At 39.5% G+C, this 18,029-nt stretch overlaps 1 protein-coding gene across 2 annotated transcripts in view; it reads right to left on the bottom strand.

Annotated features, from left to right (window-relative positions):
* The window catches only part of LOC126199239 (RNA-binding protein 33-like), a 222,544-nt gene that overhangs the window by 175,694 nt on the left and 28,821 nt on the right, over positions 1 to 18,029 (bottom strand). For both annotated transcript variants that reach the window (XM_049936032.1, XM_049936031.1), the window contains exon 4: positions 4,464 to 4,639. In XM_049936032.1, coding sequence (XP_049791989.1) covers positions 4,464 to 4,639 — 176 coding nt within the window. The remainder of the gene's footprint in view (positions 1 to 4,463; positions 4,640 to 18,029) is intronic.

The following is an 18,029-nucleotide window of genomic DNA, read 5'->3' as shown; positions in this document are numbered from 1 at the left end:
GTGTTGTGTTTTTCACTGAGGGGGCTTTCACCCTTTGTTGTTTTGCATGGCACTTTAACAGCACAGGCCTACATTGATGTTTTAAGCACCTTTTTGCTTCCCACTGTTAAAGAGTAATTCGGGGATGGCGATTGTATCTTTCAATACGATCGAGCACCTGTTCATAATGCATGGCCTGTTGCGGAGTGGTTACATGACAACAACATCCCTGTAATAGACTGGCCTGCACAGAGTCCTGACCTGAATCCTACAGAACACCTTTGGGATGTTTTGGAACGCTGACTTCATGCCAGGCCTCACCGACCAACATCAATACCTCTCCTCAGTGCAGCACACCATGAAGAATGGGCTGCCATTCCCCAAGAAACCTTCCAGCACCTGACTGAAAATATGCCAGCGAGAGTGGAAGCTGTCATCAAGACTAAGGGTGAGCCAACATCATATTGAATTTGAACATTACTGATGCAGGGCGCCACGAACCTGTGACTCATTTTCAGCCAGGTGTCCGGATACTTTTGATCACATAGTGTATGTACTTCACAACAGACCATCTCTCCATGTCCTTGTTGCTATGGGGCAATATAAGAGGACCTTAAACAAATTTTGAGACATTTGGATACTTTAACCAATAATTGTCAATACTTTTATTACCTGAAATTGGGTAGAACAGACTGGCATGTCCGTTCCCCCAACTTAAACCCGATAAAACACATGTTGGATGCATGGGAGAGATGTACTGCAGCACGCGCACATGCACCAAGCATCCAGCAGTTCTCAACCACACTGGTGGAGGGCTTGAACATTGTATCGCAAGAACTCCTTACCAATCTTGTGGTCTGAACAGGAACACATTGCCATCTGTTATGATCACATTCCCTGAACCATGTCCCAACTTTTGTAATGTCCAGGGAACCATCATAAATTGTGGTGAATTCAGTGTAATTATAGTCTTTGAATTAAAGTGTCATTTTTTATCATCTTACTGTGTATTTCTTTGTTACCTTCTGGACTACACTGTAGCAGTTCTTTCTAGGTATGGTCAAAGTTTCAAAGAGCAATGTTACTTGGTAATTACATATCATATGAAAGTTACTTTTGTCCATATGTTTTGCACACCAGTGCATTTATTCTTTAGCAGTTGTGACTACACATTTCCTTTTTTAAAAGGTGTTAACGTTTAACAGCTTCTGAAGAAGGATAACCTACATACATTTTTAACCACTAGAGAATAAATACTTACCATCTGCAAATGTTGGCAGTACCTGACTCCTTCCATACAGTTCACAGGTCCCCTTACAGAGACCACCTGGATCGGCACCCTGACACACTCTCGTGAGCCGCGACATAAACAGCTATATTTAAGTGATTGCAAACAAGTACACTGTATTCTGTTGTCCAGTCAATGTGTTCAGTGCTAAGCACAATCTGTATCTTACATGTTGCTGTATTACTGTTGTACAGTCAATGTGTTCAGTGCTAAGCACAACCTGTATCTTACATGTTGCTTTATAATGTACTACGTTTCAAACGTGTCTGTCCTTGCTACAATACCTGCCCTGCATGATAAGCGTGTTGTAGCCTACTTTACTGAATGCTATTGCAAGGGCTACACATTGTGAGCATAGCTGGGGCACATTGGAATGGACAGAGGAGGTGTCGGAACGGGAGGAGGAAATGAACAGAGGGAGAGGGAGGTGGAAATGGGCAGACAGGGGAGGAGGGGGACACCCCTGAGGCAGGTGGAAAGTGTAGATGGGTGGTAGGCAGGTGGAAAGTGTAGATGGGTGGTAGGCAGGTGGAAAGTGTAGATGGGTGGTGGGCAGGTGGAAAAGGAAGAGGACGAGGTGAAGATGGAAAGGGAGGGAGGGAGGGGGATGAAGATATGGTCAGAGCTAGGGTGGAGACAATGTAATACGAAACGGGATGGGGGAGATAATGAGACATAAAGTGGAGAGGAGGAGACAGATAGCCGTGGCAGGACGAGATGGACAGACAGTGGGAGGATGAGGTGAACACAGAGGGGGAGGTGTTCAACACATGTGTCAAATGCATACATAGGTGAAGCTGTGGAGAAATGGCTAGTTGATAATAAGACTGGTACATATGTGCCCCAAGTTGCTGCCCCATAATGTCAGTATTATTGAGAGAGAGGGGAAAAAAAATAAAAATTACAACCTCTGTTTGATTCCATAAATGCCAGAATAAAGTTTACGAAAATATTTGTTGTCAGCATGCAGAGATAAAAAGTAATATGCAAGAAATTGAGGTAAAATAACTAAATGTGACATAATTCAAAGGAGCAAATCAATTTCAGATTTTTTTTTAATCCACATATCTTTTTTTTCCCCCCCCCCCCCCTCTGATCTATGAGGGGCAGTCAAATGAAAACTGAACACCTGTCACACTGGGACCATGGAATGGTAATCACCACAAGTATTATATTAAGACATTTATTCCACTGGGAGAAAAGACGATCAATTCTTGTTTCGCAGAACATGGCCGGCTGCTGATGGCTCCACAACCGCACCAACTATTGCACTTCCTCGTCCGATTGAAACAGACATCCACACGTCTTTCTTCACGTCGCCAAAGATGTGAAAATCACATGGTGAAACATCTGGGCTGTACAGTAGATGTTGTACTGTTTCCCAACCACAACACTGAAGCAAAGCCTTTGGCTGAATGGCAAAGTGTACGGGGTGTTATCGTGCTACAGGATGATTCCATCTGACAGCTTGAGGGCAAAAGGCAAAGCCAACAGTGGGGACATGCCACACCTCCCACGCCAAAGAAATCCAAAACTGTTCACATAAGTTTTGGTAAGGGCATGATGACCTCCTGCTTCAACTGCAGGAGCCCTCTGCTGGCCAAGTTCCTTGAGTGTGGAACCACAATCAATGCGCAGCACCGTGATGTGCCATAAAGTCAAAATGCCCAGCAACGTTGTCAGATGGAATCATCCAGTTGCATGATAAAGCTCACCCCCACATTGCCAATCAGACGAAGGCTATGCTTCAGCAACTTGGTTGGAAAACACTGCAATATCCTCCGTATAGCCCAAATCTTTCAATGTAGGATTTCCACATCTCTTGCGTCCCGAAGAAAGATATGTGTGGATGTTGGTTTCAGTTGGACAAAGAAGAGTAAGTGTGGGTGCAGTTGTGGATCCGTCAGTAACTCCCGCATTCTATGAAACAGGAATTGACCGTCTCTTCTCCCTTTGGGATGTATGTCTCAACGCATGTGACGATTACTTTTGAAAGGAACCATTCCGTGGTCCCGCTGTGGAGGATGTTCAGGCTTCATTTGATTGCTCCTTATATTTGCTTTTCTTTACACAACCAGCCACTCTTTTTCCATATTTCTGTATTTACCTTTCTTCAGGTTATGGACTTACAATATGTATGCCATTCCTGACAGCTTCTTTTTTGGGGGACTCAATTCGAAGCAGGACTCATCACTGAAGACAATTCTACTCCAGACCAAGCGATTCCAACCTGAAGATATGTTTGGAGACGCCCCAGACAGTGATCAGATACCAACCTGAATGTTGTCCACCATGTGGCCCAACAACGAGGAGTGATGGTCTGGGATGCAATTCCTTTTCAAAGCAGAACACCTTTAGTAGTCATCTGCAGCACTTTACAGCACAGTGGTGTGTCAACAATATTCTATGCCCTCTACGGTAAGCCACCCTGAGCTTACATTTCAGCAAGATTACGCCTGCTGCAGACGGCGAGAGCTTCTACGGCTTATCTTCATGCCTACCAAACCCTATCTTGGCAAGAAACATTTGGAGTATTATAGCAGGACCCTCCAGCCAGCTTGTGACTCTGACAATCTAACATGCCAACTGCACAGAATGTGGTACGATGTCCCTCAGGAGGACACCCAACAACTCTTCAATCAATGTCCAGCCAAATAATTGCTTGCATAAGGCCCAGAGGTGGACCAACATGTTGCTGACTTGCGCAATTTGTGAAGCTCTTTCTCTTGAATAACTCATAATAATTTTTTCTGAAGTAGTAATCATTTGTTTATCTCTATATGCACATCACATCTACTAATTTCAATTCCATTCATGTGATTCCTCTGTGGTGCTTTTTTTGGGTGCATTTACAGTTGGATAAATGGAGCACAGAAAAAGTAGAAATGAGTAACAATTTAATATGGAAACTAGGAATTAGAGCTAGTTCAGTGTAGGGGGTCACCTAAAGATTTCTAGTGCACTTTACTACTAGTGTCATCATAACAAATGAAAATAAAGGATATATAATACACAAAATAATCAATTATTGACAATATAATGTAAATGGATAGATAAAAAATCTAATCTATCCATTTACACTATAAAGATAAAAGAGAGAAAGAGAGGTCTAACTGTCCTTCAGCTTACTCTTCACATACTTCAGAGCTACATTTTAGGTATTGACAAACAAGCAATGGATAAATATGAGCAATACCTGTGGTTTCTGGTTCTGCAGTTACATTCTCTATTTCTGTGCCAAAAGTGGATTGTTCTTCAACAAGTTTCTGCTGGCTAGCATCAGCACTTTCTTGTAAATCTGAATCTAAGTCATCAAGGCCATCAGTTACACCCAAATCTAAAATATCATCTTCAGCCGGCTCATCAGTTTCTCTGTAAATAAGAAAACAATGTATATTCATGAGCCCTAATAAGTTTATGGAAACCATTTGCAGTAACGGCTATTTCAAGAGATAGATGAACAGCAAACCTTTTAAACCTTACACATTAAGTGCTCAATTTACTTTTTTTTAAGAGAGAGAGAGAGAGAGAGAGAGAGAGAGAGAGAGAGAGAGAGAAATGAAACTAACTCTTTGTGTACAAATAGGAATAAATTACTCCTCAGATGAGATTGATATTTCATCTCAACTCTATGTTCAATGTGTATCTGACTGACTTGTAAGTCCACCCTCCAGCACCTGTTTCTACTCCCCTGTTAGAATAATAATAATAATAATAATAATAATAATAATAATACAATATTACTGGAACATACCCACACAAATTCACACATTTGCTATACATGGATGATCTAAAACTACTGGCAGCAACAAATCAACAACTCAACCAATTACTAAAGATAACAGAAGTATTCAGCAACGATATAAATATGGCTTTTGGAACAGACAAAAGTAAGAAAAATAGCATAGTCAAGGGAAAACACACTAAACAAGAAGATTACATATCGGATAACCACAGCGACTGCATAGAAACGATGGAAAAAACAGATGCCTATAAATATCTAGGATACAGACAAAAAATAGAAATAGATAATACAAATATTAAAGAAGAACTAAAAGAAAAATATAGACAAAGACTAACAAAAATACTGAAAACAGAATTGACAGCAAGAAACAAGACAAAAGCTATAAATACTTATGCTATACCAATATTGACCTACTCATTTGGAGTAGTGAAATGGAGTAACACAGACCTAGAAGCACTCAATACACTTACACGATCACAATGCCACAAATATAGAATACATCACATACATTCAGCAACAGAAAGATTCACATTAAGCAGAAAGGAAGGAGGAAGGCGATTTATTGACATAAAAAAAACCTACATTATGGACAGGTAGACAATTTAAGAAAATTCTTTCTAGAACGAGCAGAAACTAACAAAATACACAAAGCAATCACTCATATAAATATATCGGCTACACCACTGCAATTTCATAACCACTTCTACAACCCTTTAGATCACATAACATCAACAGATATGAAGAAAGTAAATTGGAAAAAGAAAACACTACATGGCAAACACCCGTATCATCTAACACAGCCACACATCGATCAAGACACATCCAACACATGGCTAAGAAAAGGCAATATATACAGTGAGACGGAAGGATTCATGATTGCAATCAAACAATAAACACCAGATATTACGGCAAGCATATTATTAAAGATCCCAATACCACAACAGATAAATGCAGACTTTGCAAACAACAAATAGAAACAGTAGACCACATCACAAGTGGATGTACAATACTAGCAAATACAGAATACCCCAGAAGACATGACAATGTAGCAAAAATAATACATCAACAGCTTGCCTTACAACATAAACTAATAAAACAACACGTTCCCACATACAAGTATGAACCACAAAATGTACTGGAGAATGATGAATACAAATTATACTGGAACAGAACCATTATAACAGATAAAACAACACCACATAACAAACTTGACATCATACTCACCAATAAAAAGAAGAAATTAACACAACTAATCGAAATATCCATACCCAATACAACAAATATACAAAAGAAAACAGGAGAAAAAATTGAAAAATACATCCAACTGGCTGAGGAAGTCAAGGACATGTGGCATCAGGATAAAGTTGACATTATACCAATCATATTATCAACTACAGGAGTCATACCACACAATATCCACCGGTACATCAATGCAATACAGCTACATCCAAACATATATATACAACTACAGAAATCTGTAATTATTGATACATGTTCAATTACCCGAAAGTTCCTAAACGCAATTTAACATATACCGTACAGTTAAAAGGAAGTCACGCTTGATCAAGGTCCGCGTCACTTTCCATTTCCAACCAGACCTAAGGTCTGAGAAAGGAAAGAAGATAATAATAATATCATTCTTCACAATTGAAAAATTTTTAAACATAAAAAAACAATCAAATATAAACAGACTCCAAATAAAGTTCCTGAATGAAATTTCTAACCTCTTTCAAATATAATACAGTTGTAAGACATACCTACAGTACTCTTCAACTATATAACATTAATGGAAATTTCTGGATAGAGCAATATGTAAAATAAGGAAAGGGCAACAGCTCACCTAAGTAGACTGATGCATGAAGAATTTAAAAAAAAAAAAAAATCAAGAATCATCAACACAACTGGGAAGAAAGAAGCAGTGTACTGAGGCCAGACAGTTGCAAACTAAAAATTGCTGTATGCCAAATAGCTGAAAATCTAGCAAATGCAAAAATACAAATTAATCCTTTGGACAGATACCAGTACAGTATATTCAAAAATCTCTCTTTAGAAAATAAACTTTATCATTAACATACAAAAATAGCCTTTTTTCACACTGGTGAAATAGAAAAGTTAACAAGTTCATGTATCTAGTTCAGATAAAATGGATTATAAAAATCTGCCATAATGAAAGAAGTCACAAAATGGAAAGGGCATACATAATAACAAGAAACATTCACAATTATAAGTAGATATCAAGAAATTCAAAAAATAATGCATTACAGTAAAGTAGTGAAACAAGAATGCCTCTACTCAAGCAAATGCCTAGCACTGAATTACAAATCAGATAAACTCATGAGAAAATTGTACAACAATGAAATATACCAAAATACAGAAAACATAACAGAAACAATAAGGAAAAAGGGGAATGATACTTTCTGGACATCTATACAGGATGAAAGACAATAGGTTGATAAAATAAATCTTCATGTGATTCTGGGAAAAGAAGTTTATAATACACATAGCCAGGAAGTTAAAGAAGATTTAGAAATATGCAGGATACAAGCACAAGAAGCAGCAAAAGAGGTATTTTCAGAAAAAAGAAGTTAGAGATGTTTCAAGTCAGAAACAGTAAGAGAACACGTGTAAAGTGGTCTGAAGAAAGAATACTTATGGTGAAAATATGGAAGAAGATTGGGAGAAAAGGAAAGAAAAGAGCAAATGAGAAGGAATTGAAACTGGCAAAAACGGATACACTGAATCTGAAATTTCAGCGATAGTTCAAAAGTTTTGCATCCACACATTTCCTGATTTTCACTACATTTCTTTGACTAACCTATTACCCATAGTACATTCCATCTCAAATATACCACTTGACCCTATGATTTGTCCTCCATTAATCACGTCTGTTATGTGCATGCCAATAACAGAATGCAGCACATTGGGTATAGAGGCTATATTATATCATTTAAATTTACTTGAAATACATTTGTTTGAGATATTGTCATATTCAAAACAAAGAGTGCTGGTTCATCTTCAGTGTAATATTTTATTTTTCAAGTTTTGTCATTTTCCAATAAGATGCAGCCTGATTCACAATGTTTTCCTGCATGATTGAATGGTTTATGTTTCCTTGCTTCTAGCTGAATTTCAGTTTCATCTCACTCACAAGTTTTTGCCATCTGACCCAATCATCATCTTCAAGTACTTTGAACAGTGGTCTTATGTATGCTTGTTGAACTCACTGCAGCCACATTGAAAGGGATTGTTGGTGTTGGGCTCCCATTTCGATGGGCTTAAACACCAATACTCATCACCTCCTTCTCTGTGCCAGTGTCATTACCAGATGAAATACACTTGTCTTTGACATTTTCTGGCTATTATGGAGGAGACGATCAACAGAATCTTAATAAATCGATTACTGAATCTTTAGCCCTCTATAACTGAAATCTCTGTAGTTTATAAATTTACTGGTATGCTTATTTCAATATATAATTAAGCTGCACCAGAAATTTTAAGCATGAATCATGTTACTGATCTTGTATCTAATTTCATGATTATATTCCAAATACAGCTGGGTAACAATTGTTTGTTACTGATCTTGTATCAAATTCATGATTATATTCCAAATAGAGCTGGATAACAATTGTTTTATTAATTTTCTATGAACATGCTTTAACAGTTGTTAGATTTCTTTTTTTACTGGCTCCATAACATGTCTTTTTTTTAATGGCTTCGTAACCACCCACAACTGCCAATTTCTTGGTGTAATCTCAGTACAACTGAGGCAAACATTCAATAATTTTATTGAGAATAAACCAAGAAGGTGACAGCTGCAGCAATTGTGAAGGGAAAAAAGTCTAAGTAGAAATACGCGGCATAAGAGGAACCAAGGCTTCTTAAATAAAGAAGCACATACACTTATGGAACTTCCTGGCAGATTAAAACTGTGTGCCGGACCGAGACTCGAACTCGGGACCTTTGCCTTTCGCGGGCAAGTGCTCTACCACCAGAGCTACCCATGCACAACTCACACCCCGTCCATACAGCTTTACTCCTGCCAGTACCTCGTTTCATACCTTCCAAACTTTACAGAAGCTCTCCTGCGAACCTTGCATTCTGGGAACATCCCCCAGGCTGAGGCTAAGCCATGTCTCCGCAATATCCTTTCTTTCTGGAGTGCTAGTCCTGCAAGGTTCGCAGGAGAGCTTCTGTAAAGTTTGGAAGGTAGGAGATGAGGTACTGGCAGAAGTAAAGCTATGAGGACGGGGTGAGAGTCGTGCATGGGTAGCTCAGGTGGTAGAGTACTTGCCCGCGAAAGGCAAAGGTCCCGAGTTTGAGTCTTGGTCCGGCACACAGTTTTAATCTGCCACGAAGTTCCATATCAGTGCACGCTCTGCTGCAGAGTGAAAATCTCATTCTGGAAACATACACTTATGGTTCTCTACTTCATAACAAATGGAAGGAAGATTAGGGTTTAACATCCCATCGACAGCACAAAGTCATTAGAGAGCACAAGGTCCTATTTTTCCAGGATGGGGAAGGAAATCTGTTGTGATCTTTCAAAGGAACCTTTGATCTCTCAAACTTTCAAGTGTTGGAGTCAGGGACATTTGAGAATTTTCTTACAGTACAGCAGCAATTAGGATCTGAACAAGGTCCAAGAGTTCCAAGTCAGAAACTATATACACTGTGCTTGATTATCTATTTTCTGTAAGCCATGATCTAGTGTTATTCACTTCCATCTTTACTGAATCAATTACATAACATACTATATCTTTCACTGTGACCTTGTGTCAACTGCAAACAGTTTTTGACCAATTATCGATAAAATCAAGAAAAGCAACAGGTACAAACAGATCCCCGTGGCACCTCTCGCTTTACAGCACCCAAGTCAGATTCAAATATATTCTTCAATTTCTGGCACTGAAAAACAACTCTCTTTCGTATTTCCTAGAAGTACAATGAACCACTTTCTGGTTCTTCTTTCGCAGTAACAGACCATATAGCAATTACTGTAGTACATTAATGCACCTACAATATCATTTTAAAATCCAGTTATAAACAAATTACATACACCTAATGTTGGTGGTAATACACCATTTTTTTACTCCACTGCGATAATGCGTGGTCTCATGTACATTTAATATATGTGGATTTTTAGATGGAAATAAAGTCTATATCCTTGGCATATTTAACACCTTGCAGCATCTCCTTGTTCACGGAAGTTGTGCAAAAGATTGAGGTACTGCTATTTGAAATGTCACAGGAAGTGCTTACACCTTGTAAGACCACCAGACAAAATATTTGTTAGTCCCTTAAAAGAGTACAATGATTATTTTATAGCATCGTAGATAATACAGAACTGCTATCAGTGAGTTATGCGCCACTGACATAAGACATGGCAGAGAAGTGGTGTGTGTTGGCCAGTAGGTCGTACAGAATCAGCACAGAATGGCAGCTAGACATGGAGACATGAAAGAAAGGCAGGAAGAAGTTACTTTGTCTGGACATTCATATGATCATATACTGAATGGCATTTCCAATTTGTTGGTGTATCAACAAGACTCTCCAACATGTCTACAAGGAATAGTGTCACGGCTTGTCAATGACAGGCACTGTCACTTTCAGTGAAGCAAAGGGAACTACTCGTAATGGACATCTGGAGACACATGCTCACAGTAGCGTGTAAAGCTGCATGTCTTCAGTGAGCCAAACGACACAGAAACTGGACAGTAGTTGACTGGAGGCATGTAGGTCATCCACTACGCTTCTTTTCAAATGATGTAAGTCATGAAGAGCACCAATGGTCCAATGAGGTATTTAATCTGGGAATGGTTTTTGTACTATGTGTAACAAAGTAAGGTGGGATTACACAACTTTTCCTTACATAGTTCCTGATACAATATTACTTTTTTTATATATCTGCAGACTGAAGCGACACAATGAAAATTTGAACCAAGGGCAGGATTCAAAGCCATGTCTCCTGCTGCAGGTGTGCTAACCACTACACCATCTTTGTACATCAGCTTTTCACAACTGCACATACCTTCCTCAATCCAAATTCCCATTCACACCTCAGCCAACTCAGTATTCCACCTAAATTTGAACAGCATTGCAGAGGATCTCCTACTGTATTGGAATCGCACCTCAGCCTTATTAGAAATGGGGGATCCTGTCTAAGAACCCAAGTTTTGTAAAAACTTCCATTCATTGCTTCAGTCTGCATGGCTCAGGTCTCATACAATTATAATCAATGGTGACTTTAATTTACCCTCAAAATGTTGACAAAAATACATGTTTAATTTCAATCTGGAGGTATGCATAAAATAACTGAAAATGGGTTAAATGCATTATCTGAAAATTATTTTGAGCAGTTAGTTCATGAGCCCACATGAACAGTAAACGTGTGTGAACATACACTTTACCTCGTAGCAACAAATAATCCTGAACTAATAACAAGTGTCAAAACAGATACAGGGATTAGTGAATACAGCAAGACTGAATACTGTAACCTCCAAATATAAACAAAAAATATACCAGTTCAAAAAAGCAGATAAAAATTCACTTGATGCCTTCCTGAGAGACGATATCCACTCCTTTCAAATTAACAATGTAAGTGCAGACCACATACTATCTTTTGCAGAAACTCGAAATTTAGTGCGGAAATCAATGTGAGATGTTTATAATAAGTTTACACGACAAAACTTTGTCTCAAAAGCTGGCAGAAAATCTGAAGAGATTCTGGTTGTATGTAAAATATGCTAGCAGCAAGACACAGTCAATGCCTTCTCTGTATGATAGCAATGGAAATACTATTGGAGACAGTGCAGCGAGAGCAGAGTTTCTAAACACAGCCTTTTAAAATTCCTTCACCAAAGGAGATGAAGTAAGAATTCCAGAATTCGAATCAAGAACAGCTGCCAACATGAGTAACTTAGAAGTAAATATCCTTGGAGTAGTAAAGCAACATAAATCATTTAGTAAAAGCAAGTCTTCTGGTCCAGACTGTATATCAATTACTTTCCTTTCACAGTATGCTCACGCAATAGCTCCATACTTAACTATCTTATACAACCCCTCAAGCGATGAAAGACCCGTACCCACAAACTGGAAAGTTGCACAGGTCACACCAATACTCAAGAGAGGTAGTAGGAGTGATCCACTAAATTACAGGCCCATATCATTAACATCAATATGCAGCAGGTTGGTTGGTTGGTTGGTTTGGGGAAGGAGACCAGACAGCGAGGTCATCGGTCTCATCGGATTAGGGAAGGACGGGGAAGGAAGTCGGCCGTGCCCTTTGAAAGGAACCATCCCGGCATTTGCCTGGAGCGATTTAGGGAAATCACGGAAAACCTAAATCAGGATGCCCGGACGCGGGATTGAACCGTCGTCCTCCCGAATGCGAGTCCAGTGTCTAACCACTGCAGCAGGATTATGGAACATATATAGTGTTTGAACATTATGAATTACCTCAAAGAGAATGGTCCGTCAACACACAGTCAAGGATTTAGAAAACATCATTCTTGTGAAATACAACTAGATCTTTACACATATGAAATGCTGAGTGGTAATGACAATGGATTTCAAATAGATTCTGTATTTCTAGATTTCCAAAAGGCTTATGACACTGTACCACAGAGGTGGCTTCTAGTGTTTGCGTGCTTATGGAATATTGTCTCAGTTATGTGGCTGGATTAGTGATTTTATATCAGAGAGGTCACAGTTCATAGTAACTGACGGAAAGTCATTAAGTAAAACAGAAGTGATTTCTGGTGTTCCCCAAAGTAGTGTTATAAACCCACTGCTCTTCTGTGTCTATATACATGATTTAGGAGACAATCTGAGAAGCCATCTTAGGTTTTTGCAGATGATGCTGTCGTTTATCGTCTAGTAATCACAAGATCAAAACAAATTGCAAAATGATTTAGAAAAGATATCTGAATGGTGCAAAAATTGGCAATTGATCCTAAATAACGAAAAGTGTGAGGTCATCCAAATGAGTGCTAAAAGAAATCCGTTAAACTTCAGTTACATAAGTCAGCCAAATCTAAAAGGCCATCCATTCAGCTAAATACCTAGGAATTACAATTATGAACAATTTAAATTGGGAAGAACACATATAAAACATTGTGGGGAAGGCAAACCAAAGACTGATTTACTGGCAGAACACTTAGAAAATGTAACAGTTCTACTAAAGAAACTCCCTACTCTACACTTGTCCATCCTTTTTTGGAGTACTGCTGTGCAGTCTGGGATCCTCCCCAGATACGATTAATGGAGTACATACAGAAAGTTCAAAAAAGAGCTACACATTTTGTATTATCGTGAAATAGGGTAGAGAGTGTCACTGGCGTAATACGGGATTTGGAGTGGATGCCATTAAAACAAAGGCATTTTTCGTTGTAGCAGAATCTTCTTATAAAATTTCAATCACCAACTTTCTCCATCGAATGCGAAAATATTATGTTGATGCCGACCTACATATGGAGAAACGATCATCATAATAAAATAAAGGAAATAAGAGCTTCCACGGAAAGATACAGGTGTTGGTTTTTTTCCGCACGCTATTCAAGATTGAAATAATAGAGAATTATTGTGAAGGTGGTTCGATGAGCCCTCTGCCAGGCAGTTAAGTGTGATTGGGCAGAGTATGCATGTAGATGTAGATGTAGGTCTCTGGAATCGTATATATTAAGTAAAGCACCTATGCCTGGGTTTCAGGAAGGATCTCCTGTTTTACTTGATGCTGAGGTGCTATTCCAATGTAGTCAGAGAGCCTCTGCAACACTTCTCAAGTTTAAGGGGAATACCAAGTGGGCTGAGGTGTGAATGGGAATTTGGATTGAGGAGGGAGGCATGCTAGGGTAGTCCATGCAGTTCTGGAAAGCCAGTGTATCAGAATGGCATAGTGGTAGGAGAATCTGCCTAGTGAGCAGAAGACCCGGGTTGGAATCCCAGCTTTGGTATAAATTTTCATTCGTCACTTCAGTTTGCATGTATACATCATACAGGGTTATTACAAATGATTGAAGCGATTTCACTGCTCTACAATAACTTTATTATTTGAGATATTTTCACAATGCTTTGCACACACATACAAAAACTCAAAAAGTTTTTTTAGGCGTTCACAAATGTTCGATATGTGCCCCTTTAGTGATTCGGCAGACATCAAGCCGATAATCAAGTTCCTCCCACACTCGGCGCAACATGTCCCCATCAATGAGTTCGAAAGCATCGTTGATGCGAGCTCGCAGTTCTGGCACGTTTCTTGGTAGAGGAGGTTTAAACACTGAATCTTTCAGATAACCCCACAGAAAGAAATCGCACGGGGTTAAGTCGGGAGAGCGTGGAGGCCATGACACGAATTGCTGATCATGATCTCCACCACAACCGATCCATCGGTTTTCCAATCACCTGTTTAAGAAATGCCGAACATTGTGATGGAAGTGCGGTGGAGCACCATCCTGTTGAAAGATGAAGTCGGCGCTGTCGGTCTCCAGTTGTGGCATGAGCCAATTTTCCAGCATGTCCAGATACACGTGTCCTGTAACGTTTTTTTCGCAGAAGAAAAAGGGGCCGTAAACTTTAAACCGTGAGACTGCACAAAACACATTAACTTTTGGTGAATTGCGAATTGGCTGCACGAATGCGTGAGGATTCTCTACCGCCCAGATTCGCACATTGTGTCTGTTCACTTCACCATTAAGAAAAAATGTTGCTTCATCATTGAAAACAAGTTTGGCACTGAACGCATCCTCTTCCATGAGCTGTTGCAACCGCGCCGAAAATTCAAAGCGTTTGACTTTGTCATCGGGTGTCAGGGCTTGTAGCAATTGTAAACGGTAAGGCTTCTGCTTTAGCCTTTTCCGTAAGATTTTCCAAACCGTCGGCTGTGGTACGTTTAGCTCCCTGCTTGCTTTATTCGTCGACTTCCGCGGGCTACGCGTGAAACTTGCCTGCACGCGTTCAACCGTTTCTTCGCTCACTGCAGGCCGACCCGTTGATTTCCCCTTACAGAGGCATCCAGAAGCTTTAAACTGCGCATACCATCGCCGAATGGAGCTAGCAGTTGGTGGATCTTTGTTGAACTTCGTCCTGAAGTGTCGTTGCACTGTTATGACTGACTGATGTGAGTGCATTTCAAGCACGACATACGCTTTCTCGGCTCCTGTCGCCATTTTGTCTCACTGCGCTCTCGAGCGCTCTGGCGGCAGAAACCTGAAGTGCGGCTTCAGCCGAACAAAACTTTATGAGTTTTTCTACGTATCTGTAGTGTGTGTCGTGACCATATGTCAATGAATGGAGCTACAGTGAATTTATGAAATCGCTTCAATCATTTGTAATAGCCCCGTAGATGTTTGAGACTTGACAAGGTCTCTGGAACCGTGTAGTTCCATTTGACTGCTCTTTTTCTTTTCTTTTGTGATCTCCTTTCATTAGTAGTGCATGTACAGCTAGTTCCATAAAATAATCAATTTCTTATTCATGCTGTGCATTGCTGGACTTCAATTATTTGTGGTGCTACTTACTGATTGGTGGTAACAATAGTATATTTAGCTCACATGGAAACATTTTATTTAAAGAAAGTAATTTACAGCATCTCTTAAAATATGGGCACATCAAAATTCTTCCCCACTAAAAATTATTTGTTTTATGATTGACTGAGTTTATATGAAATCTCCGCATTTTCTCTTTCAGACAGACATTATACTTTGTAATGTAATTGGATAGATACAAAATCTACTCACCAAATGGTGGCAGGAGAACACACACATGCCACCACTTGGTGAGTAAATTTCGTATCTGTCCAATTACATCATATTGTCAAAAATTGATTATTTTTGTTGTTGTAAACATCATAATTTGTACAAAAACTTGGTATTTCAAAAGTTAATTGTGTTCATAATTTTTTGTGTTCCAGAAACCTAGTCTCCAAGTTACAATTCTCTATAAAATCCAGTGTTACATTTTTGTAGCCCTGATTTTTCTGTTTCCAAAAATATAGACTTCTAAAATAACATGTTAGCTTACTAATTATTCCAACTGGATAATCTCATTTTCTAGAAAATTCTTGGCAAAATTTGAGAAGTGTATAGATTAAAACTTCCCTCTAATAATATGTTACCTTTTATTTTGTCATTTTGTTATTGTACAGCTTTTGGTTGGACAAATTCACTTCACTGCCTATCATATTTCATATTTCTCATTTTTTCTATTTTTTTATGTTAATATCTATAAGTGTTGATAAAAAAGTTTCAATTCGTAGACCATACAGCCCAGAAGCAGTACGCTGATGATGTGAAATCACTGAGAGCATTGAGGCAATTATCCTACCAATTCACCAGGTGGAGGATATCTGTTTGGTAAAACATCATCTCCTGCTGTGTGAAGAAGTCCATAACTGACTGCTGCTCATTCTCGTCTGACACAAATCGTCAACCCTTCAAGGCCTTTTCTAAGGCACCAAAGGCGTGGTATTCACATGGACTATAGGGGGGGTAGTACAGTGTCTCCTAATTGGGCCTCCCAGCTGAGGCTGACCTCCCAGATTGACCAGTGTCTTGTGTCAAATCATGGCCAGCACAGCACTTGGTGCACCACTTCACAATGGTAGTTTTCAACAGATATGCTGCCCCACACACATTCTTCATTCTCTGATGGAAGTCTACTGGTGACTGTCCTTCGGCAACCAAGAAAGAGATAATGGCACACTGGTCCTACTTGGATGAATTTGATTATAACATCACCTAGTTCATGTCTCCACTTTTACCGCACACACATTTGAAAGACATGAATGCCACACTAATTCCTTGCCTACATGTCAGCACTTATATACCAGCATCAAGGTCATGCTATGTTGCTTCACTGCAGCAATGCCCTCAAACAGAAATTTTCTGATTGTCATTTATAAAATATAACACTCCTGTATTTCACCATTTTGTAATTTCTGTAATATGTGTGTCTATAAACAGGTGTTGCGCACAAAGCCTCAGGCAGGTGGTATCTAGTCAGTAAGAGCATAATCTATGTCCAGTTTTCACCATGCAATGTTAAATCAGTTGTCAAGTGTAACTCATTGTGAAAAACTTATGTCCGTCACATACTATGATGTAATGTTCCATGTCAGTCAGTCTGTGTCTGGGAGTAACCGTACAAAGTTCTACTCAAAACAACATGTTTAACTACAATGCCATTTGTTAATACTCATTAGGTAATAATGGCATATGTAGGTTAGTGACCTGTGATGTTAAATTGAAATAGTTCATGACAAGCTGATCATCTATAATGTTTATGAACAATAAGTATGAATGAAATGAAAGTTCATATCATAAGGTTTGTGTATCATCATTTTGCAATTGCTGCCACCTGTGAAAGCAGCTCTGCTGCAATCGCTGCACAGCCTTTTATATGACTATCAACCAGCTGTCCACCAGATTGAACGGTCACTGCCCTGTGGCACAAAATGCGGCGAACATATCATGCTTGATTTCAATGGCTGCTTTAATACCCAAGCCATCTGGATCCTTCCCTCCACCACCAGCTTTTCTGAACTGCACAGATGGGACTTATCCTTACAACACATTCTCTGCTCCCTAAATCATCCTGGCCTCAACCTATGGTAACACACTGTTTCCCACACCCTCCACCCAACAGTTTCCACTCCCTCTGCCCTATCACCTTCTCCATATTCTGGTCTCCCTCCCTCTTTGTGTACCACACTCTGCCAATGCACCCACCCACCTTTCCCTACTCCTCTCCTTTGTCACACCCTGTTTCTCCCCCTCCCAGCCCCATAACATCCTAACACTGCACCTACTGGCAAACTAGTCCTGCATATTTTAGCACACAACCAATATACTGCTATCTTTTTCCTTTCCTGCCCCCTCCAGACGGCAGCTTCCATTCTATGTGACAGTTATACTTTGGCCCGAGCTGCCGGAGATGGCGGTCATGTGTGTGTGAGGTGTGCTCGCTTGTGTGAAGGAATGTGCGTGTGTTTCTTTTTCTGATGAAGGCTGTGGTCAAAAGCTA

The sequence above is a fragment of the Schistocerca nitens genome, chromosome 8, assembly GCF_023898315.1.
Source record: "Schistocerca nitens isolate TAMUIC-IGC-003100 chromosome 8, iqSchNite1.1, whole genome shotgun sequence".
Taxonomy (NCBI): Eukaryota; Metazoa; Arthropoda; class Insecta; order Orthoptera; family Acrididae; genus Schistocerca; species Schistocerca nitens.
The sequence above is the reverse complement of the archived record's forward strand: the minus strand, read 5'-3'. Positions and strand labels throughout refer to the sequence as shown.